This window comes from Glandiceps talaboti, chromosome 7, assembly GCF_964340395.1.
Source record: "Glandiceps talaboti chromosome 7, keGlaTala1.1, whole genome shotgun sequence".
Classification (NCBI taxonomy): domain Eukaryota; kingdom Metazoa; phylum Hemichordata; class Enteropneusta; family Spengelidae; genus Glandiceps; species Glandiceps talaboti.
The window spans coordinates 16,761,239-16,786,310 of record NC_135555.1 but is presented as its reverse complement, the minus strand read 5'-3'; the positions used below and the strand labels follow the sequence as shown (position 1 = coordinate 16,786,310).

Here is a 25,072-nt window from a genome sequence, read left to right as displayed (position 1 = left end):
AGATTAGAGAGAGAAACATTCCGAAGCTAATCTCTAGCTAAGCCATCTTTCGTTGTAATCAACATATAAGTCAGACAAGATAAAATCACTTTCATTGTATTCCACGTATGAAACTTCGTTCCGCTTTTTAGCATCGAGGAAATAATACGCGTGCCACTGTTCAGGTCGCGAGACCAATTCCTTCCGAATAGGGATGGGATGTTGCATGGTTGTACTTATAAAGACCAAAATATTTAGATTTCTCACTTAAGTGTGCGATACCAATATTATAGTTACCTCTACATGGGCGAATTAATGCTTGTTGTATAATTTGCAACCTGAAAATTTATCAAAACTTCGCCGCGTTGTTTTCCCTGATTTTTTAAAATAAAAGTGACCTACCCCCCAAAACATCTACTTATATACTATTGTGGTCTGAGATATATATGAATAAGAAGTACACCTGACTGCAGAGACCACGTCATGATTTGAACGAAAAGAAAGTAGGATGCATATTATGTGTTTGTTTTGTTTACATGTCTTGCCAAGTCCAACGTTATCAACGACCTTTGACATGTTGTTAAGTATCAACATAGGTATGTATGCATTTAATACCTCTGTTGACGACACACTACGTTGATCAAGCAATGAGTCTTCTCTGAAGCCATTCAAGCTGTTTGTCGATTGAAACCTACAGGTTCGTGACGTCGTCATGGTATCGGCTTACAAATTTACATGTACCTGCCACCACGGGACAGTATTTCAAACCATGTACAAGGTTTGAATTCATAATTTGGATTTGATGTAGTTTACAAACTCAGCTAATAAAGAGCGTCGATTCTGTTGCTCAGTTTTCTTGCCTATAATAGGAACGTACACGTACCATTGGTGGGTGATACATCATATTAGAGTTCACGCTGGGAAACACAGATTTAGTTCCTTTCAGTCAGAAATGGCATAATTATAGTACTATCAACCTTGAGTGACCTTTTCGGTCAAAAGTCTGGGGGTTCTACTCCAACCATCCACACTATTTTGCATTCTACAATTAGAGTAGAATCGGTAGGTGTATCTGGGTATTTGTGCAAAGTAATTACATTTACGAGACATCTCAAGTCACGATGACCCACAAATGGCTGGTATGTTTGTGAGCTAGTAAGTCTACTATAACGAAGTCATAACCTCGCAGGTTTCGATAAACAAAAAATACTGTACATGCATGCTGATTGATTAACGAAGGGTTACATCAAACATTCAAATATCGAGCAGAATCCACGAACCTTTCCTCACAGTCAACATGTGTATGCCTAAGCTTCTTTTAGAAATGAGCAAACCTGTGATATTCCCGGGAGCTAGGCAATTCGAATGATGATGATGATGATGATGATGATGATGATGACGATGATGATGATGATGATGATGATGATATATCTTATACACCGTTTACAGTTTAAAGTTTATTTATTTTATAAAACGCTATTTCTATTTTTCAATATTGATTCAAAAGCGCGGCACATAATATAATAAAACATGGTGAAAACATTAAACAAATAACAGTACAACAAAAATGGCTGAAAATGACTGCAAAGTATAACACATATGGAAATAAAATTAATATAGAGTTGATAATACCATTTAAAAAGATGTGTTTTAAGTTCGCATTAAAACACATCTGGACAGTGGACCAGGGACAGGCACGAACTCTGCGATTTATTTTGTTAATGAGATGATACCACGACAACAGTCGTCACGTGGTTTCATCTCTACCTATCTAGTCAGAAAGCTGGGAACACAATGACACATACTATGACTGTTAAAGTGGTTTGGAATTTTATAATACTCCACGCAAGAAATATTCACTTCATACTCAGTCACTTTTAACAATTATTAGTCATTTCAGCTTTATGAAATAATCATTGAAGTGTACTAAACAACTTATAAAACAAGGTTCTTCCTGTGAAATTAATATCCAAGTCACCTCTATTATTTGAACACGTTAACAGTAACCAGATGACAAAACAATGACTTAGTGTGTGTTCCTTTCATCTTGTATGAGTCACTGTTTGTTGGCTAAACACGCCACTACAAGAGTCCGATGGCTTCAAGTGTCTATGTAGTCTCTCTGCCTGACCCTTCGGTGACCCTAAACCAACGCAATGTGATAGCCATAGAAAAGGATAACCTTTGGTAACCTCCACCTGATAGAGTAGTGTTTGGAATACATGAGAAATTGCTGTTTGCAGACTTTTTATAAAAGACACAATCAATGCCTTACAAATTGCGTTATTACATTTTTTGTCATTATGATTTACATTTACTACATACATAACAAGGCCAAAGGTCAACTTTTTTTATCTAAATGCATACATCTGATAGGTAAGCATAAACATTCTACAACTTACTACACAAAACTGAAGACGACTACGCTTCTGAAGATAATAAAACAAAGATATTATTCATGTTCAAAGATTGAAAAATAGGTGTTGCTACCACAGTTCTGTTTATAGTACATATTTGAAATAAAATGATGTCCAATTTTGCTATATTGATATCACATTACATTATAATCATGTGTTCGATCGTAAGTGTGGTCTTATAGCCTGTTTATGCTATATATTCCGTACATTAGTTATGTGCTTAAGTCTGCTCGACTAAAAGCCTTACATGTCAGAGTTAGAGACAGAGAGATAGACCTAAATGGACGACTAAACTAAAGGAGTAATTGTAGTTAATGTCACTACTTTTTTATAGTCATTCAAGTCCAAACTCTTTTCATAGTGGTGTCCATCGTTTCAAACGCGGTCACCACTTCTATCCTATAAGTTATAACATACTGTTAGAAATGTTCTTTCTACACTGTTATACGTTTTGCAACGTGACTGTGTCCAATGTGAGTATCGGCTCTTTATATATAGTATACAGAGTTCGTGGGCCTTCCGGTTATGTTCCTCATATGCTTCGTGACCACAGAATGACGTCAGGTGGGTAGGCTAGATGTAATCAAACGAAAAGGGAAAATCAGTTTATCATATTTTTTATAAGACTACCACTAGCTACGTACGTGCACTAGTGTCTACTGAAAAAAATATTCAAAATACACAACACTATCAAACAACGACATACACTAAGACTGGTCAATCTGTAATGTTAGGCTATGCTACTGCTTGTGTTCAAACTGCACTGCGCTATTTCGATATACAACCGTAGTTATTAACCTTTGATAAACGTGTTTGGACATGGTAAGTAAATCTTTATCAAGTTGGAAACAGCACTGGAAACTTGTAATTCTTTTACCATCTGTAATTTTCTTTTGCAGTGTAAATGAGATTGCACATATACGGATTTTAAGCGTGCAGTCTGAGTGGGGTACCCTGTTGAAGACGATATATCAAATCCAAACATCAAAATACCTTTGTATGGGTCGCTAGCCTCGAACAGTTCGTCAAATGATCCTTCGGTGTCCACTTCCTTCAACATTTTCCTGTATCGCTTCTCCTCATCTTCCTTTTCTAGTAACATATACAGTCTCACCAGGTAGTAAACCCCTGAGAACACGTGTGAGAGAGCATATCAGGACTAATCAGACGTAAAAAAAGGAATTAATCACACTGCAATGAACTTGCATAGTAAAGCTAGACAAGTCGTCGTAGAAGACAGTCTATTTCAAATACTTTACTTCTGTGTGACAATGGTGACATGATTTGATTTTAAAGAAATTGGTTACAACAAATAAATACTACAAAGTGTCTTTGATGTGCAAGAATACATGATTGGTTATGGACGATATAATCATTGGTTCACTTCATTAGTAATTACATTCAAATCATCTTCTGAGACAAAAATCTTATTAATAAATGTTGCTACATGTTACGTCTGGCTTGACCAAAACCATTCTTTTCATTATCTGGAGTAAAACCAAAAAATCTTACCAATATTGCTACATTTTCTTTGTGTGAGCTACGATTCTCTTAGCAGATCGTCACAAAAATATGTACATTCTAACAAACACCCTTTTTCTGACATTAAAATTGTAACAATTGTACTTCAAATGTTTGCCATGCTAGCCGATATGTAGCAACGTTAATATATTTTTGTGGCGCCAGACAATACGTATATACGATTTAGTTACATCATGTGTGTTAAATATTTTGTCCAGGCAATCAATAAATTGTACCAATATTAGGTAATATTTTTGTTTAGTCAGACGATGGTTTCGTTCTACTGAACTGTCCTCCATTGCCAATATTTGATGAGTGTCAAATTTGCTTCCGCCCTTGACCTTGAGTCGCTGAACTGAGGAAAATCACCTGCTGGCCAGACAACGTCTTTAAAAAAAGCCCACATCAGAGTATATTGTTGTAAATATTTACAATTACCTAATTGCCAGCTTTTAGACTGTTGTTTATGCGGCAAAACGCACTCTTTCATCTTCAAAGCCTTCAATAAGAGATCCTCTACTTCGTCATATTTAGTACCATCTTGATTTAGGATATAGAACCGTGCCAAATCCGTCATACCTAGAAGAATATGAAATCACCTTAATAATTATGTAACTATGGGCATATAGGTTGACGTACTCCGTCACAATTATATTGCCTCAAGATATGAGTGAGTAAACAAACAAAAAGCCGAACGAACAAATAAGTGCAAACAGTCACGCAAACAAACCACCACAACAGCAGAAATCTACAACATAGATAAACTTTCACACAACGTAATAGGGAGATGCTTAATGTACCTTTTAAAATGTATGTGCTTGGGGAGTTGGTGCAGTTTATTGATCAGTGATTTTAGACATGTTTTTCGATAAATATCAGATAATCGTCAACTTTTCAATCACACGTATATGCCAAAGATTTCTCTTTCTAGACATACCAATAGCAATGCTGACGTGTTCTCCACCTTCTTCAGTTCCCCAAACACTTTGTTTTATCTCCAATGATTCGTTCAGCAGACTTTCTATATTCTTCATGTTACGTGGTCCCATTTGAAGACGAAATAATGCTAATTCATGCATGCCTAGATATAATGCGAAAACAAAAGGATAACACTGCGTACCATACCCATTCTGAAGAAGCACTTCAGACTATAAGACTTTATGGTACATAATTAGCAATATTGTTACATGAGCGACACACCAACTGCAAAATAATTCTGTACCTCGCTATAACTTACACTGGTTTTAATTAAACATTGTAAACATCGAAAACTCCACTATCACATGGTATTTACCTCGGAAATAAAAGTCCAAATCTGTTGCCGCGTGTTTGTTCCCAAAAGGAAATCCCCCCCCCCCCTCATTCTCAACTCTTGTAATAGAGGTCAAAATAATACCATTTTAATTAGAATCCAATATTGTCACCGACCATGTGTTCACTCCGATGGAAGATAAAGACGACGAGCCCTGATTTTTCTTATTATTTCAGCAGGACCAAGAACAAGCTTTAATTTCATGTCAAGGTTTGAGATTTCAAGAACTTTGATTTTCATGGAAATTAGTCAAAGAGGTGCATACTAAAGAGAGAATCAAAATAAACACATACTAATAGCTGTCACTTCGCCATATTCTTTGCCAACCTTCGCATAATATTTCTTAGAAATGGAGATGGCTTTCTCGACATTTTCCTCGATCTCCTTCTTGATGCGGTCTGGTGGAGGTTTATCAAGTCTCAAGTATTCGGATTCATGTGCTCGTGCCAAGAGGTAGTGATCTGTTTGACAATGAAAAGCTGGGGTTATAATCGAAATTAGGAGAACAGAGAAATGTTTCGTGTATTTCTCAGTGATAAAAACAAGGCAACATATTAGCCTGACCGTACTTCTTCCTTAAATAGTCACCGTCGAATGAAAATTTTAAAGACCTAGTTCACGTATTGATAAAAACTTATGGGTGAAAGACAGTTGCCTTATATAACTCTACGAAGAAAAGAATGACATCAACACTGAGATATACTAGTAAATAACACTACTAAGAGAACATGAGAATGGCCTTTAAGAGTGTCGACAGGTTGTATGTTAAAGATCGGTTGTTATTAGTTTTTTTAAACACCAGACAATGTCATTATTTAATGGGCGAGCTTAAAAGACAAAACGTTTTCCCTTTTTGAATCAGAATTGTATCGAGTGTATTTCTCACATATGCAAATCCAGTGTGATATTCAAGAATGTATTGCAGTGTAATTGTACTCCTTGCAGACATGGGCTGTACTATATCATATATTGATAAAAACTAAATGTCATTCGATAAAAGTTGGCAAAGCCCTGTCTGAAGACAATATTTCACCTACAGTGCATAAGTAAAAGCTCTGAAGTATCTCAGCTTACATTTAGCTACATCTATATCACTGTCATATTCTTCATCATCAGAGCAACATTTCTTGTAATGCTGTCCGGCAGCTTCTAAATGAGTTAACGCCTCTTTTCTCTCATCAGTTTTGAGGAGAACTATCCCTAGTTGACACTGTGCTGTAACAAAGAAATGAGTCTATATGATGAAACAGACATGAAGAATAAAAATGTGGATTAAAAATTGAATATCTGGTTGAAAAAGATTGAAATCACGTTAATGATGAATCCAGTAGCTAACTACAACGAGTCAAAGAATTGAGGGATTTACATACCTTCAGAGATGTTTTTGCTCAGGATAATTGTTATCCTGGTTTATTTATTCACTAAATTAATCATTGAGTACACATATCGTCTGATCATATATACAACCAATGTTACGTCATTCTAAATCACATGTTGTCATTCGAACTCACCATTTCCAAGTTTTCGATATCTTGTTTGGACATCCTCCGTTGTTGTTAGTATTGTGGTGCATTCGAAAGCTTTTGCATACAATATCTGAGCTTCTTCCGGTCTCGATTTGAAATTCTCGAAGTATAAAGCAACTGCATTTAGGAGTGGTACAGGATCTTCTATCTCATTCTTTGCTGACTCCAGCCATTCCTGTCTTAGATTGCGTGAAAGAATCTTGACATGCATAGAAACCTCTTCATGTATTTCCTGAAGGGGCTCATAACAACGGGTAGACCTTCTTTGGATTTCATCGGCACTGGGGATGAGACCGGTTAGCAATTTTATGGCACAGGAAATGGTTTTGATTACCTCTTCTTCTGTTAGATTTACCTTGATTGCTTTCCTAATCACCCGGTGAATGGTAAAGCTACGTTTTATCTGGCGTTTTCCTTGGACAGTTGGCAAGCTTTCAACCAAAGAATATCTTCGCAGGCATCGCATGATGTTGTCTAAATTCCTCTCAATTTGCACATCCTTATGCGACTGCTTTGGGTAACTTTTGACATTAGTCAGCAGCTCTCCTCTTAACGTTTCCAGTGAGATGAACTCGGCTCCCTTGACGATGATGTTCTCTGAAAGTGTAGGTGTCAGGTAGGAGCAGAGTTGCAGTAACTCCATGGCGGCACGGCCATGTGGCATGTCATCAATCTTTCGGAAAGTAAGACTCCATGTGGCAAAGACACTTTTTCGTTTGTACACCCATTTCTTGACATTGACATCATGATTTCTCTGTTCAATGAATGTGACGGCTTCAGTGTCATTCATCCCGACATCTTCCGAGCAGAGATCTTCTTTAGTGAGGTCCAAAAAGGATGTCAAGGACCTCTGTGTCTTTTCTTTGAGTTTGTCGTAATATTGCATCCATTTATTTCTTTTTAACCAGGCATTTAGTGGATCCTCCTCCGAGTCCGGGAAAAGTTGAGGCGTGAGACACGTCAGAGAATATTCCTTATATTCCACAAATGATCTGTTGTTCTCTTTCATGTACCTTATGGCTGTATTCAGTGCTAGAGGGAGACCATCTAGGCCATCTGGACCAGCAAGCCAACGAAGAGCTTCGTATTCTTCTGGGCGATTTTCTTTCATGTCTTGTACCTTTTTGGCTGCTACATCGTGACTAACAGGGCCTTTACCGGAAACTTCAAAGTACGATCTAGCCAATAACAACACAGCTTCTTCTTGCCGTAGCGGTTTCACATCAAACGGAGGTTTGATACTTGGAAAAAGCGATGACTTGAAGCTTGTATCACGTGATGTTATGATGATATGTCCTCCATCGGGTAACTTCGGAAAGTAATCATATATGCACTGAGAATCATCAGCATTATCCAATACAAGCAGCCAATCAGATTTTTCTTCCAACCAATTGGTGATGGCCTTTTGGATGTAATCAGCCCTGAAGTCTTTTACCCCTTCCACAATCTGCAGTTTTTCGTACTGCAAAAATAATACACAATACCTTTGATTAACTTCAGGGTCCATTATACACATTAATTCCCGGGCACGTATTTTTTTACCTAGTGGCCTGTCTACGTCATGACAACTTGGGTCTGCCTCATTGATTATATGGACTTGGTGCTCGAAATACCAAAACGTTCCAAATCGCCTTTATTTTACTCGATTTTCCATAAAACATGCTTGAGAAAGTATGATTATAGCTTATTCTAGTGTACACATTTCTTCATTCAGCCGTAAAATGCTCGTGACCTAAGGGTTGTTTTTCTCATCGTCTACCGCTTTGTTCTGACCATGACCCTAGTGTTTTCCTCGGCCAAACAAGAGAATGACATCCTAATAATTCCTTGAGTGATTTCAATGGTTGGAAATGGAGATAAAATGATGAAAGGATAAAAGGATAGAAACTGTCAATACGCATGAAGGTGATCATGATTTCATTTTCAGGAGGAAAACTTACCGTTTGTTTCAAGGCATAGTCCAATGTACCAGTAGAGCCTGCAGGAATCCATAACACACCACTCGTGTATTCACTGAAGTATTTTTTGACATATTGGATAGCGATTTCTGATTTGCCACATCCAGCAAGACCATTTATTATCTGGTAAATATAGTTTCGAAAGTAAAAATCGTTAGGCTTACCAGGGAAATCGAAATAGCAAATATTGGTCGTTCATTTTTTCATGATGACAGCCGCTATGTTTTGACACCAGAAGTAGGACGTATACGTCACTATACCGCTCGAGAAAAATCTATAGTGGTCTGAGGACGTATTGAAACATGAAGACCAAACGCTCATTTTCATCGAAATGTTGAAAATGGAGCCTTTTTTGAAAATAGAAGTAATAGAATAGAATATTCGTTTATCTGTTCCAAAATTAATAACATACGCACTTGATGCCAAATGGCTCAACAGCATGGGTTTGTCGACACGGGTTGGCCATACCACAGGATAGTATACAGTCTCTAAACATCGAAAAAAAGTTCGAGGTAATACTACTTGGATTCATAAATTGATAAGAAGTAGGACATACATGTACAACTGTCTTTCTTTTGGTTGGATCAATACTTTCCCCTTCAGGTCTGTCCTCTAAATAAGAACCGTTAATGTTGTCCAATATGTCATCACGTCCAAAGAACTGAGGGTTTGCGTCCCTCATGAACTCAAGCAGACCTGAATTGAAAAGAAACAATTATCGTATTTCGCGGTTATAAATGGAATGGAAAGTAAGCATTTAGCTAATATGTTAGTATTGGTATATTGTATGAAATGTACTCTGTGGAATATAAGTTAAGCAACACGAAGGATTGAAGGGCATTCCAACAGACAAATTGTGTTCATCAGAACACCACAGTCCAGGGTCTCTGCTGGTTAGAGGGACTGTGGTTAGACAAACCTAACCACTAGGTGGCGATGTGATCAAGTTATTGTTATTCTCACCAAACATGAGCTGCCAAAATTGCCGAATGATTTTGATTGACGATAACAATTACAACATGACGATAGAACTTTTGCTATTTCAAATTTGCAGTCCACTAGATATAGACTAGTGTACTTTGACATAAATATCTACCGTTGTTGGCGCTCGTGTTAACCATTAGTTAAACAACTTGTAATGAGTGTACATAACGATGAGTCTGGTTAGTTACCATGATGATTTTTATAAATTTTACAATTCAAATATGATTTCAATTCAATTGGTGATGATCTGCCTTAAGAATTGAGAACTCACCTGCTGCCGTCTTCGTGACTGAAATCTTACGCATCCTAGGACTGAGATCGGTTACAATCGGCGCGTCTTTCCCTGGACTCATTGGTGTTACAAATCGTTGGCCTGATATTTGTTTCAAGATAGAAAATATAAAGGGTTACCCTATTATTTTTTTTATGTTTCTCATTACCAAATATAGATTTTATGAAAAAAGTAAAAATATCACCTTCATCATGTGTCTTCCTCCCGTTTTAATCCACTCGCTCTTTTTTTTATAGGATTCCTGGTAACAAGCCCTTTCCCAGCTTCTCTATATAATTAGCACGTTCCAAGGCCCTCCCCTCCCTACTTGAATAACTTCCGTCATGAAAGAAATGCTTTGTTCTTGATGGACAAGTGTCGGCGCTGCCACCACCATGACCGTAGATGACTTCGACAGTCCAAACACTTGCATATTCTTGCCAGAGAGGGAGCTGTTCCGCAAAATATTAAGGGCGGGCGAATTTTTCTTTCTTTTTTCTTTTGATGTCGGTGCTCAAAATTTTGGTCGGTCGGGTAATGAGAAACAGAAAATAAAACAGGGTCACCCTTTATTATAAATTAAACCTAAATGTCCCAATACATAGACTGTTGCCCTCATACGATCATGAATGATAATTTATTTACTGACAAATATTTTAAATTAATAAATTCTAGTCATTGAGCTGATGTTGACATCCCAAAGCAACATTTTTTCTTTTAAGAAAAATAATAATAATTTATATGTATTTCAGTAAAACTTACGATTATCAAGGTCTTGTATCTCTTTTTCTAATGCGGCTGTAATAACGAATGGAAACATTTTTAAAATTAAGAATAGCAAAGTTAAGCATTTCTGAAATTCTAAATCTTATCTGTCCAGTTTGAAATAAAATCGCCTTTCGCCTCAATTTTGATTTGAGTATTTGAATTGATGTTAATGCACTGACAATGCAAACATTTCGTTCACTTTTAATTACAAGTAGTAAACACAAGAAATCAAACAATTTATACATCCATGGTAATGTTTCAATATATGGAGAAGTGACAAACGCAGGCACAGACAGACTGGACGTGACGTGACGTGACGTAGTGATTACTAAGCCTTGTGTTTACCCAGTTTGGTTACAAATCACTTTCTTAGCACAATAATAACTTTAGTTTTAGTTTATTTCAGTAAAACAACAAATTGACAGCACAGATGTCAAATAAAAACTATATGTTAGATTTGGTAACTTTGTTATAAATAAATTTGTGATACAAATACAGACTCGGACTATGTTGATTTACGACATTTTTCGAGTACAGTAGAAAACACAGTCAACTTGCTTTACTGATTAAAAATATATACAATTCTCATCTATATGAACGATTTTCGTACTCTGTGTGGAGGTGACGGATGTGTTCCTTCGTGCAGAACATTACATACGTACGTACATACATACATACATACATACATACATACATATACACACAGCACATTGTAATGCAAGACTAGGTTCTATAAAAGTAGTTAACTTACCAAGTTTCTTTTTTTCATCTTCTCTGTAAACTTCATACTCTAACATAAATACAATATACATAGAATATTATTGTAGAATACATTATATATGTTATACTGTCATTAGTCTGTAATGTACGCCGTGACGGGGTGCCCTCACTCATCGGCCAAACCCTGTCACAGGCCGGTGAAGGCGGAACGACACGACATACAAGTATCTCACAGTCTACGTGTACACTCAGAAGACTTATAGGGGTCAGAGGTGTACATGAGCTGGAATCAAAGTTAAGTTCCTTTTAAGTGCGTGGAACATTAAAATCGAGTCACTGAATTGCTTGAATACATTCACTAGTAAAGCTCAGTTCGGATTAGAATGATACACAGTAGGAGTAACGTATGCGGGAACAAAAAAGTCAGAACAGATACAACTGTCCGTCTCTTGCAGAGGGTGAAGAGATAGGTATATATATCGTCGATAACTTACGAATTTTCATCTCCAGTAGAACCTTGTCAATGTTGTCTGTAACGAAAGAAAAGGGAAATTTAGTTTGCTATCAGTCAGGTTTCTACTGTGAAACATGTAGTATTGAAGTAGTGATAACTAACTGAAATGTCATCCACAAAGAGACTGTTTTAGAGTAAGATTTGTTCATTGAAAGTTTCAATTATTTACCATTCACGCTTACACTCATTTTACGATCCGTATTTTCGGTAATCACATACAATATATGTCAATTTGCATTGATGTGAATATATATAATCGTTGTTGAATTTGAATTCACTGCCACCAAGCATCATATATCAACAAATTGCAGTCATATGTTCAATCGCTACTTCGTTGTGTTGCTACTCACCAAGTGTTTTCTCCATCTTTTCCTTATGAAGGTTATTTTCTGTGGAAATTAGGAAGGAAATTAAAGAAACTAAGTCTACGTTATGATTAGAACACACCTGATTGTCATTATTTGGTGGCAGGGGAACTATTTATGTTTGTCACACCTGTTGTCACCGTGTGTAAACTTACATAAAACAATCATATCATCAAATGCCTTAGATTTTATCGAATGATTGAAAATCGCACCCTGTCATATAGATGATGGCTATTTATTAACTACCATGGTTCAATTACATTCTCCGACACACGCTAAATGAGTATATGCAACCCACGCTTATGGTAAGCTTTTACATAACGAATAATTGGCATGGCAGATGGACGTCGACACCCTCTTTTAAAACCCTTTCATTTATTCGTCTAGTACACGTCTACGTTTTACACCTCATCAAATTCTCTTGGAAGTATTGTGATCGACGAGTATCTTATGGTGGGGGTCGAAGTAATGTTTGTTTTTTTTTAAATCAAAAGTAAAACAAAATAGAATTCTGACCTCTTCCTACCCTTTTTACGAAGTCATGTTATCGGAAATAATTTTTTTTTTAATTTGCCTAAGGACAATTATCCACACATTCCTTTGATATTTGTTCTCCCTTGTTTTTCCAATCCATACTGAAGCGAACAATAAGGATGGCTTCAATTAAATTCTAAATTAGATCAACTTACGGTTGGTATGTTCTTGAAATCCCATTTGGATAGCAACTGTGAAATAAAAATAAAGTTAAGTTGCTTTAGATTTGTGGTAATGTATACACAACGAACCTTGTACTTCCCAGTGTTAGGATGTGATCATATCCTTGTGCTAAGAAGAAGAGCACAGCTATATACCAGCTACGTGCCTCACAGCCCCGTTACAGGGTATATTTTTCCACAGCCCTGGTATACATGGTTGTGAAAAATATGCCTGTTGCATGGATGTAGAATACTGGTTATGCACATTCCAGCACCATAGCCGTGTACTGTACACCTAAGCACACAGTTGTGCACATACATATAACAGCCATCATCATGGTGGAATAATACCCTGTAGCAACCTTTTGTTAATATCTGACTAACATTTCTCACAGCTGGTACATGGATGTGGGAAATACTGCTGTTACAGCAATGTCGACCGGGAATGTTGACACGGCTGGTGGATGGCTTTGGGACATGCCTATGTTACAGCTATGCTAACATAGCTGGTACATAGTCCATTGTACTATTAAAATGTTATATAAAATATAAGTATTAAGTATACTACGAGTCAGGTCCTGAATTCGTATTCCACTAGAGGTTAGGAGTCCGGAGGTCCGGAGTTTGTATTCCACTAGAGATTGGGAATTTTTCTGTAGTAAGATCCCACCACATTGATAGCTTTTAAAGGTATTTGTTCTTTCCCACTATTACCACCTCTGTGACCACTGTTCCCCCTTTACTGCTAGTGAGACCCACTGCTCTCCTCACACCACAACTAACTTTTAATTCTGATATTATATTACTTTACAATGGTGGCAGTGGTGGGATGTGATAGCAGTAGGATTTGGAACTGGTGGCAGCGGTGGGATCATGCAAAAATTACAAAATAATGCAAATCTAGATAAAAAAAGTGAGTCAAAGTAAAAAGTGACCCCCCCCCAAAACCCCCCCCCCCAAAAAAAAAAAAAACCCCAAACTTTCCCGGCCCTTCTCTTCTTGTAATTACTGCAGACTCCCTAACGATTTGTACACACCAAGTTTCAATTGAGCAGTGACATTAGTTCTTTATGTAGAAAACAAAATTCATGCAACTTACCAATTTTTTCGTCCTGTGCCTTTCGTGTTTTTACATGTTCTGTCATAAGAATAACACATTATTAATTTCCATTATGATGACAAACTTCTCAAAGCAATTACTGAATTTTTAAGGTGGATTATATATATATATATATATATATATATATATATATATATATATATATATATATATATATATATATATATATATATATATATATATATATATATATATATATATACAAACTTGACATCGTGATTGCTTTGTTCATTTATTTAAAAATCACTTCCTGTTCATACAATAACAAACTTTGATTTAGCTTTAGCTTTTTATTGAGTTACACACATAGAGTCTTTGTTCACATTGCTTCTCTAAGTGGATACAAAAAATCATTGTCGATCGACCTGCTTTATTTATTACAAATCTTAAATACCTACAACTCACTTTAACAAATATTGAAAAACAATAATAAAAAAGTAATAAAAAAATAATAAAAAATAACAAAAATTAAAATAAAATAAAATAAGATGAAAGATGAATTCGATCACAAAGCAAATGCATTTATCTGAAAAACGGTGGCAAATCAATTTACCTCTCCAGATGTTATTATACAAGACGTAGAAACAAGTTACCAAGGCAATAATCATAGGTACAGTTACGACTGATAATAGCTGGAACAGTACGGTGTACATTTCCATGTCCATGGTTGTCAAACATTAAAACTTCAAATTTCTATAAAAGAAAATACAGGTCATGTACATGTCAATTTTTAGAGGGATGACTGTTGAAGAATAATAACACTATTTAGTGGTTTTATGAATGGTCATTTTCAGCGACTACATGAACACGAAGCGGTTTGCCAAATGAGATCTTCGTTCGTGGTGGGAGTGGGGGTGGGAGAGGGAAGAAGGATATTCTTAAATACCCACATCTCATCTCAATGACATGTACCGATACTGTAACAAAATTGGACAGCTCATAGGTTTGGCCTGTATATTTGTGACTTGAAAGATGTAATATTTTGCATTAAAACTAATCACAAGTTTAATAAGGGATCAGTCTGTAGCATTATGGTGAAATATAGTGAAATATACTTGTTTCATTACTCCAACTACAAACACATGCTAAATCATGCCTTGGCTAGGCCACTGATGATGTTCTCACCAAGTATTCGAGTATGATATAAAAATGACATTGACATAATATTATGGTCACCAATAAATTCGAAAAAACAATAGTCTCAGTTATCAAACCTCTTTGTGCATACTGAACAACCATTGTATAATGATTTGTGGATGTCAGTTTATACAGCGAATTTCACAATGCCGTTCACCTTTTCTGTTTGATACAACCTAAACCAGTAGGAAACTGAATGAATGAGTTGTTTCTTGCTACATTTTGTCTAACTGAAATGAACTACACATGCCACCATACAGACATCAAATGAACAAAGGACATTTTACGCTCCCTTCATCGGGGTGTTTGATACTAAGAAAACCATTGGCGCCCGAATGTCTGCATAGAGTAATATATTTAAAGACTAAAATGTACAGTAGCGATTGCCATTGAAGTGTGGCATATGCAGTTTCTAGTTGGTTTCTGTATGCTTGTATCAAACAGAAAAGCTGAATGGTGTTGTGAAATTCACTGTAAGTGTTTTTTTTGGGGTGTAACTTAGTACATATTATGTACATATTTTGTACACCGACTTTGGCCGAAAATGGGACCACAGTTACAGACTGTACAACTCTTCACGTCTCCTAGTACATGTATAAAGCTTATGTGAATGAATAACCTGTTGGTGTATATAGGACATTGACATGTGAATCAACAGAGATGAAGTAGGGCGCCTATTAATGGTAGACAAAGATGTAAACGGCAACGTTATCATAACAGCATCACGATCTCATTATTTTCGGAAAAACAACCACGGGTTCAGAAAAAGGTTATCCATTGATTGATTAGATGTGTCATCGGGTCATGATAACAAACTAATACAGACGAAAACGACCACTGCCTTAAGTACATTCATCGCGCAATTTACTGTAGGTATTCACCGTTATACGGATAGAACTGAAAGACACTGAACTTTTTATGATCATGTATCCTCATCAAAGTATCACTTCTTTTCAAGTTAAAACATTTATTTAATCACTTTAATTTGCGAAGCTAAGGTCTGGTTGCCAATGTACTATGAATTAAACGTTGTGCAACATTACTGTTTGCTTAAATATTTGTTGGTTTCGAATTCCATGCAGTTCTATAATATTTTCATTAAGAGAAGCCAAAATAATGTAATATACATGACCCAAATTAGAAAATCTTGTCTCGCGAGTTTACACCGAAAGGGAGGCATGGTGATTGTAACGATCATATTCCATTTCTTAGGAACTGACATAAATTAAAATCTCGTCGGGATATTGACAAACACGTCACGTGCATAACGAACCATTCATGATGTAACGAATTTGTGGGGTTTAAAAAAATGTACCAGTGGTTGTGATACAAATGAAATACCAACGTTGTAATTTTGGTTTAGCAGACCATGCAGTGGAGAATGCTTGTCTCTCGATAGCTATGTGTTGGCATTTAATCTAATATGTTCAAACAACCCCCTCCTCCGCACGTATCAACAGAATGATAAGTTTGTCACGCCACACCACGCCACGTCTGGTTATAGATGACGTCATCATTATACAATGCAAAGCACGATTAATGCTCAACAGAATGAAACGAAAGCTAGAAATAACAAAACTGCCAAAAAGTGGTGTTTTAAATTTGTGACGTCACCAAATGTAAATTATCATTAGAATGACGAAATACCATTAATTGGAATATATAGACATAATTGCGGGGTATACGTATATCAAAATTAGTCTGTGAGATACTAACTTTGCTTATTTCCCATCGTCTCAGAGAACAATGTGCCTTATACGTCAGAATTGGCAATTATAAAATTATCCAAGTTCTACGTCAAATGTTGGTTTGACAGCTGCTTGAATTCCTTGGAATGTTAACCCCTACCATTGCCAGTTTCTCCTCCACTGTCTTTGCCCCTACATATCTCCTTTCATAAGGATTACGACAGCTGTTTATTTTATATAATTGTATTTACATATGTACTCACGTGAACGAGTCCTCTGATACATAAGCTTACCTATGATGTGTGACGTTATCCCCTCATTGATTAACAATTATCTGGTGTCTACTGTAGAGAAATAATTCAAATTTAGGTTATTAGTATCTAACGTATTTATTCCAGGGCATCAACCATGGTGATATGTCTGGCATGTCTAGACTAGTCTATTTTTTAAAAAAAAACTCCCATTCCCACGACAGCCATTTTGAGTAAACTACTAACATACAGTCAAGACAGGTGTTAATGTAGGAGAGTTAACTGGGCATAAGCGTGTACTTCATGATTTAAATGTTGACCTGAAACACACTATAATATTTCGAATTTGTTCTAAAACTACATTACACTATTTTAACCAAGTTTCTCGAAGACTTATTCAAATCGATTGTTGTTGTCAAACTTTAACGGATACTGCAACAAAAACATAGTGTATGCCATAAGTGGTTTAACTGAACGTGATAAAACTTACACACGTTTGTGGACGTCGACATCGACAAGAACTTCAATATTTACGTATTCTTACCTGTGTAGTAGTCATGTAAATATCTTCCAAGCATGTCTAGAGAATCCAAAACGGCTAAATTACTCGAACGTACGATGTCATTCTCTGCCCACACTTTGATACTATGTGTTTACGACACCTTCTGCTGTCAAAATGATCCACATGGTATAGTAGTCTCGAGTACCTGTGAGTCACAAAGCCTGACCCGTGTTGACCATTTGTTTACGGTGCACGTAGATACTGTGAGTACAGATGGTGTTAGGTTGGGGATATTAAAAAAATAAGCAGTACAATACCGGATTGAATCTTCGACTAATTTCGCACCTATGTTTTTTTTTCTCTCAAGAAGTCCGATTCAATTTGATTTATAGGAGCAATATCAATAGTTAATGTAGGATGAAAAACTAAATTATTTTAATTGGGGTGGGGAGGGGGTGGGCCACTTTAGTTCTCATCCTACAAAATCATTTTCACTTTTAATGGGTGTTTTGTAGCCCTAAATACAAACATTTTTAAATGTCAAATTGAGAAATGAAATTTTTTATGCTATCACTAAGATAAAGTGTCAACAAAAGAACTATGTTTTCCTCTCTACGTACTGGATATGTATTCATAGCACTACATACTTACTGGTTTGAAATTGATTATGCTGTTTGAAGCAATTTTCAATTTTATCCAAGTTATTTAGAAGGGGGTGGGGGGTTCTGAGGCTTAAGTATAAGAATTCAGTTTTTTATCCTACATTGATCTATCTGTTGATCTCGCCCCTTACAAGGTGTCATTATATATATAGATATTGACCAAACCCGAGTGTAAGTGGATGATAAATTTAGGGTTTAGGCACTATGTTTGCTATCATGGATGACAGTCGCCTCGCCGTTTTGTCTTCTTGTGTTCTTAACAGGTATTTTGGACAAGTGGACAGGGACTCACACCCATAAGTGATGGTTATAGGGTTAGAGGTCACAAAGTTCGGTCTCGGGTCGGTCAGTTCGACATCATTGATTTATATGATACGTCTACTAGCACACACTGTTGTGTTAGGCAAGAAAAAATAATTTATTTCCAAACCGTGATCTTGCACGCAATTTCCATGCGACCATAAGTAGCTATGTAATTGTGTGCGAAAGCATACACAAACCAGACGGCACTTTTCAGGGCCACCACGTATTCCAAAAAGAAAACTACCATATACCCTGCATATACCGAACTGACCCTTTACTATAGTTTGCCTTTCGAACGTTGAGTGTTATATCGTAAGACGGATTCTGATTGGCTACTCGTATGTACGGGCTTGGGTTTGGCAAAACCTATGGTGCATAGTATTGTGTCATATGAATGTAAAGAGCGCTCACAAAAGAACAGAATCGAGCCAAATTTGTTGATGCATGTCACATAGATGACTTGGGCCACTTGGGTGTGCTTCGGTCCGGGATTGGCTGATACAATTTCATTTGTTACAATATTCCCTCATGTGACATTTACGTTGTATTCTATTTACCCGACTTAGGCAACTTATAATTTAAGTCCCATAAAAAATAAATAATCAATCAATCAATCAATCAATCAATCAATCAATCAATCAATCAATCAATCAATCAATCAACACAATGTAGTTTTCGGTCGTGACAACGTTAATCAGTCACGTGATATTGCGTGTTCATTTCTCTCTCGTCATTGCAGTACCGGGTGTAGAACACACGTTTGGTATTCGTAAACATGTCCGTAATAATGTATAGATAATGTTTTGAATTTAATCAGGGTGGTTTTAAATTGTGGACACATGAGTAATATATGTGTAGCAATGTCTGGATATCAATCATAAATGTAATCATACATTGGCACTTGGTAGTAATGTTATTTGTGTCAATTTTGCCAGCTGCTTTCAATATTGGTTTATAGACTAGACTTATGAATGTTTTTTTTTCGTCCGACAGCGTCGTCGTCATTAGTCTTACTAGCACCACAGAGCCAAAGCAAATCGAGCCAGGAGATATCAAAGTTGAGACTAGTATCAGAAGGTATGTCAGACATATTTCAGGTATCAGTCACATATTGCAATAACTTTATGTTATTTCTTTGTGTCACTTGTTTATGATCATAGTTAACATGCACTTACAACAACAACAACAACAACAACAACAACAACAACAACAACAACAACAGATATGGTTAACAGTATTATGTTAATCATACCAAGCACATTATTTGACCAGATTTGTTTAAGTTCCAAAGTTAACAGAACTTTGCTTACTTTGAGTAATGTCATTTTGTAAAGTGTATCATCTTGGTTATTTCTATAAATTTATTCAAGTTAATTTTATCTGCTGTGTATGCATGGCTATATTTTATTATGATCCATACAAATGTTTTTGTTTTATTGTTATAGCTATCATGCTCTCCGTATCTGCCCCACATGTGTATGGATGGATGTTCATCCAGAAGTCGACAACCCTTGTGATCCAACTGCCGTTTATGAGGAATACTGATTAGAATTTAACAAAAAACTGGTTGAAACAAAAAAGGTGAAAAACGAAAAACACATTAAATTGTACGAGGAAGTCAATGACCTTCTCACTATTGAGATAGTAGAAATAAACCTAAAATTCAAGATTTGAGTAGCTGGGAGCATGCACAACAGTCCCATATGGATATATTTATGAACGGACAATCTATTTTTCAACTTATTATATTAATCTTCTTCAAGACCAAACATTACCAAGCTCCTGTATATATTTGTTGGTTTCAGTAACACAAAATTCAATCACTTCTCTTTCTGCCTACTTCTAGCTTGGACCATTTACTAGGTTGATCTTGACTATGTCCTTGTAACACACTAGGATTAGTGCACTCTAGACTTAGATTACTATTTCATGTAGCAATGACAGCCAATGTGGGTACCACAAATTTAATTAGTTGTGATATTACCATATCAAACATGTTTCTCTATCTATGATTGGCTTATCTGTTCTATTGATGCAGTCTTTTGGTTGATAATTCATTCAAACTTGGCTTGTTTTTTAGAAGACTATTATGGCTCAGTAATAAATTAAACACTTTATGGGGACCATGGGCTGTCAGTTGTACTTTCAATACTTTATTTAACATGGAGAAAATAAATAAAAATAGCATCAATGGCATTGTAGCACAACTGTACAGTTGTCAAAAATGTTTACCCACATGCTGATGCATGCTACATGTGGGTATAGGTGTTCACTTGCTGAATGACTATCCAGATGCCTATCCAACCCTGTTGTTATCTTTGCAATATATGTGATTACTTGACTGTTGCTATGGGCGGGGTCATGTTGCTAGACATATTTGCATACATTTTTTGAAGGTTCGTTCACTTGTCTATGAATCCCTGATGTTATATTTGCAATATACATAATCATTTGGCTGTTGCTATGGGCGTGGTCTTGTTGCCAGATATATTTGCATATATTTTTTCAATGTTTATTCATTTGTCTATTAATCCCTGTTGTTATCTTTACAATATATGTGACCATTTGGCTGTTGCTATGGGTGTGGTCATGGTTGCTAGGGTTATTTGTATACATTTTTGAATGTTTACTCACTTGCCTACAAGATGATGCTGTTATTTGACCAAAATATACTGTCATTTGGTTGTTGCTAAGGGTGTGGTCATGGTTGCTAGGGCCAATTGTGTCAAAATGATTTGAATAAATACTGCAGAATAACACTTTTAGAAACATCTCACCAAGTTTCAGTCTCACTGACCAAGTACTCGAGATAATATTTGGACCAAAATTCACATTTTTACACCTAATTTGCATATTACTAATGAGATCATTATATGCTTAATATTTCATCATCTATACACCCCTAGATGCATCCCCATTAAATTTCAACCCATTCTGCTCAGTAGGTTTGGAATTAAAGATTTTTGACCAAAAAACCCCACATTTTTAGCCCTAATTTGCATATTACTGATGGAATCATCATGTTGTGAACAATTCTTTATCTAACCACCCCTAAGAATGTTTCCACCAAATTTCAGACCGATCTGCCAAGTAGTTTTTTTAATTTTTAGGTTTTTTGACCAAACATCACATTCTTTAACCCAAATCACACACCGGTGGTAAAATCATTTTGATTTGAACAATATTGCAACTAGACCCCAAATATCATGGCAATCGGTTTGGCGGTTTTTGACTTTAAGTTGTTCACACACACACACACACACACACACACACACACACACACACACACACACAAATCCACAGACAGACAGACACTTAGCAATGCCTATAGAACTACTGAACCTTATCAGATAAGTTCAGTTGTGCTAAAAATGAATATATATATATATATCCTACACTAACAACCCACAAGCAACTAGAAAAAGAACCCGCCAGCGTAACATCATCTGGTTCAACCCACCATTCAGCTCTAACGTGAGAACAAGCATTGGAGGAATATTTCTAAAACTCATCAGGAAACATTTCCCAAAGAAATCAACCCTACACAAGATCTTCAACCAAAATACAATGAAAGTCAGTTGCAGCTGCATGCCAAACGTCGCCAACATCATCAAAACACATAACAACAAAATCGCGAACAAACAATACAACGACCAAAGAGAAATCCTGCAACTGCCGAAATAAAAGTACATGCCCCCTACAGGAAAGCTGCCTGACCACCAGTATAATCTACAACGCAGAAGTAAAAAGAGAGGAATGCAACCAACCCCCCAAACTGTACATCGGCCTGACTGAACATGCCTTCAAACAAAGATACAATAACCACAACCTAACCTTCAGACACGAAAAATACGCAAACAGCACTGAACTTTCGAAATACATCTGGCAGCTGAAAAGAAATAAAAAAAACGTTCAAAGTAGACTGGTCTGTATCACAGAGAGCACGCCCATACAGTAACGAAACCAAACGATGCGACCTCTGCCTAACTGAAAAACTCTGCATCCTCAACGCCGACAAACAAACACTTCTCAACAAAAAATCTGAACTCATCTCAAAGTGCCGACACGAAAACAAGTTCTCCACAGCGAACTTCAAAAGTAACATCACCTGACAAATCTTAGGACCCCTTGTATGCATAGAAACAATACACAATTAACTGTCAATAAATTCTTTCACACCATACACATATAAATACAGTAACACAACGAGTAGCTGCCAGTTGTCTGATGAACGCATTGAGCGTGAAACTCGGAGTTACAACTAAGCACCTCAAGTTCCAACCAACTTACTTTGATTATATATATATATATATATATATATATATATATATATATATATATATATATATATATATATATATATATATATATATATATATATATATATATAAAAGATATAAATATATAAAATGTATCATCTGCTTCAGTTTAGACTTTGTAACATGTATTAAACTTCATTTGTTTTTTTCATCTGTTGACAAAAGAGAACCTGATATTAAAATTAGAGACATTGACTTCAATTCAAATCACTGCTGAGTAATTTCACGGGACAACTGTGGAAACTGTTTCAAAACAAAACAAAAATATAGGTGTGCATGCAAAATCTTGCATATTGAAGTGTTGATGTGATGGAACAAATCAGATGATTTTTTTACTAATTGTCAATCACGGTCAACCAACAAGAAACCCCAAAACGCCAATCAACTAAGTGTGCTGATGAGTATTTCTTCACACTGATACATGTAAAAGAAAACGTTTCATTGGTTGCAAAATGAATTAATCAACAAAGCATATAATCACAAGGTTGGATTTTCTATGATAGTGAATTTAATGTACGGTGAGTGTGTACAAAATTTGCAAATTACATCAATAAAATGGAATTTATGCCTCACTATTAATATATTCATGCACTTAAGGGGAGAAATCAATAGTTCGATGTAGGATAAAAACTAAATTCCTTTAGTTAGACCTCGGACACCCCCCCCACCCCCCATCTAACTGAAGTGGCTAAAATTGATAATTTTTCAGCCAGCGCAGTCAGTATCAAATCAGTATGTAGTAGTAGATAGTACAATGCCAGTGTGTATTGAGAAAATTGCTCTTTTATTAACACTTTCTTGTTTTTGTAAAAGGCTAACATTACAACTTTAATAACAACAACAGTAGCGAACCAGTATACAACTGTGAAAATTCTGCTAAGATCTCATGGACGGCCTCAAAAATACTTTTATTGCCGAGTTCAGAAAGTACTTTTTATGGACGGCATTATTTTTTAATATTGATTCCCCAGGGCTTGTTTTTTAGAGTCTCTCAAAACCATTTGATGGCGTTTTGTACATCGTGTTAGTAGAACATATATATACATGTACATGTACACCGGGACTGGTCAAATGACTTGCCAAAGTTACCCGCTGTCCCTAATCGTCCGTCGTCCGAACACAGATACAGCGACATTGAAAAGAGTGAGACATGTGCACACGACTCGACGTATCATCCAGCTGTAGCGAGCTATACAATCACCGGTCGTAAAATTTGAGTCGTAAATTCGTCAGTTGAATGTAAGCATATTTAGTGTGAAACAAAATTAAACCTCTTAGGTTATACTATTTGATCTTATTATATTTATGAGTTATTTAAAACGAAATGTTTAGTAGAAATGTGAAAGAAAACGTCATTTTATGTTATGAATCCTGGGCTATGAATTACTGAATACGTTCATAATTTACGTCGCAAATGTAAACAGATCACAATGTATAAAACTTCGTGTACGTCGCTTAAGGTTGTTGTATAGGCTATTTTTCATGTAGCGAAAATCTTACTCTTATCCGACAATGAACTATCGATTTCGCCTCTAAAGCCTCACCGTTCAGGTCAAAGTGAGGCGATCAGAAGTTGTAGAAATACAGTACATGAATCAGAGTACGTTATTATTACCTCGATGACGTGTAACATTTTCTTATTGGCTAGAACGGTTTTGCTACACCCGGTAAAAGGTTACGCCGTACTTTGGGACATTTTCAACTCGCCGTAACTGTCACAATAATTCATCATTTTGGATACTATAAAAGCGAAAATCTCGACTGATATTTCTCCCTCTAAAATGTAGACTTTTGACCCCTATTTTTGAATTTTCGTAGAGTTTGTGGTTGTAATTTTTGCCCACCACGGTACACATGTATACCCATTACCCACCCGAGTACCCCCCCCCTCCCACCCGGGACTAAAATCAGCAGCACTGCACTCACCTTTTACCTTTTCTGCTCACGAGTCACATACAAACACAAAACATCAAAGCAAAACGTTGATCAGTCCGCGTCTTGTCATTGGGAAAGACAGTACACGTAGTCAAGGCGAGAATCGATGATGCCATCTTTGCAGT

General features: G+C 36.3%; 1 protein-coding gene across 4 annotated transcripts; it reads right to left on the bottom strand.

The window, feature by feature from the left end:
* Nucleotides 1-1,492: 1,492 nt before the first annotated feature.
* Nucleotides 1,493-25,072, bottom strand: LOC144437200 (uncharacterized). 4 transcript variants are annotated; one of them, XR_013481006.1, is made up of 20 exons: nt 24,939-25,072; nt 17,771-17,989; nt 17,269-17,319; nt 14,704-14,843; nt 14,130-14,168; nt 13,025-13,060; nt 12,321-12,359; nt 11,951-11,986; nt 11,488-11,526; nt 10,731-10,766; nt 9,969-10,070; nt 9,270-9,409; nt 8,696-8,836; nt 6,741-8,217; nt 6,304-6,444; nt 5,523-5,690; nt 4,855-4,998; nt 4,356-4,496; nt 3,390-3,555; nt 1,493-2,969 (listed from the first exon to the last, which is right to left on the bottom strand). XR_013481006.1 is itself a non-coding variant. In XM_078126089.1 (20 exons), the coding sequence occupies exons 4-20, from the start codon at nt 14,813-14,815 to the stop codon at nt 2,929-2,931; spliced, it is 2,967 nt and encodes a 988-aa protein (XP_077982215.1). In that variant the 5' UTR covers nt 14,816-14,843; nt 17,239-17,319; nt 17,771-17,989; nt 24,939-25,072; the 3' UTR covers nt 1,493-2,928. The 4 variants fall into 4 exon arrangements, 3 of the variants coding, with proteins under 3 accessions (XP_077982215.1, XP_077982214.1, XP_077982216.1); XM_078126089.1 differs by having other exon boundaries at nt 3,390-3,524; nt 17,239-17,319; XM_078126088.1 differs by having other exon boundaries at nt 3,390-3,524.

Bases quoted from the DNA above. Each gene is read 5' to 3' on its own strand.
- LOC144437200 (XM_078126089.1), bottom strand. From the start codon at position 14,815: ATGGACATGGAAATGTACACCGTACTGTTCCAGCTATTATCAGTCGTA. The intron at 10,071-10,730 runs GTAAGTTTTACT...AACAAATATCAG, and splicing joins GATACAAGACCTTGATAATC to GCCAACGATTTGTAACACCA. The intron at 8,837-9,269 runs GTATGTCCTACT...TATATTTACCAG, and splicing joins AAAGAAAGACAGTTGTACAT to ATAATAAATGGTCTTGCTGG.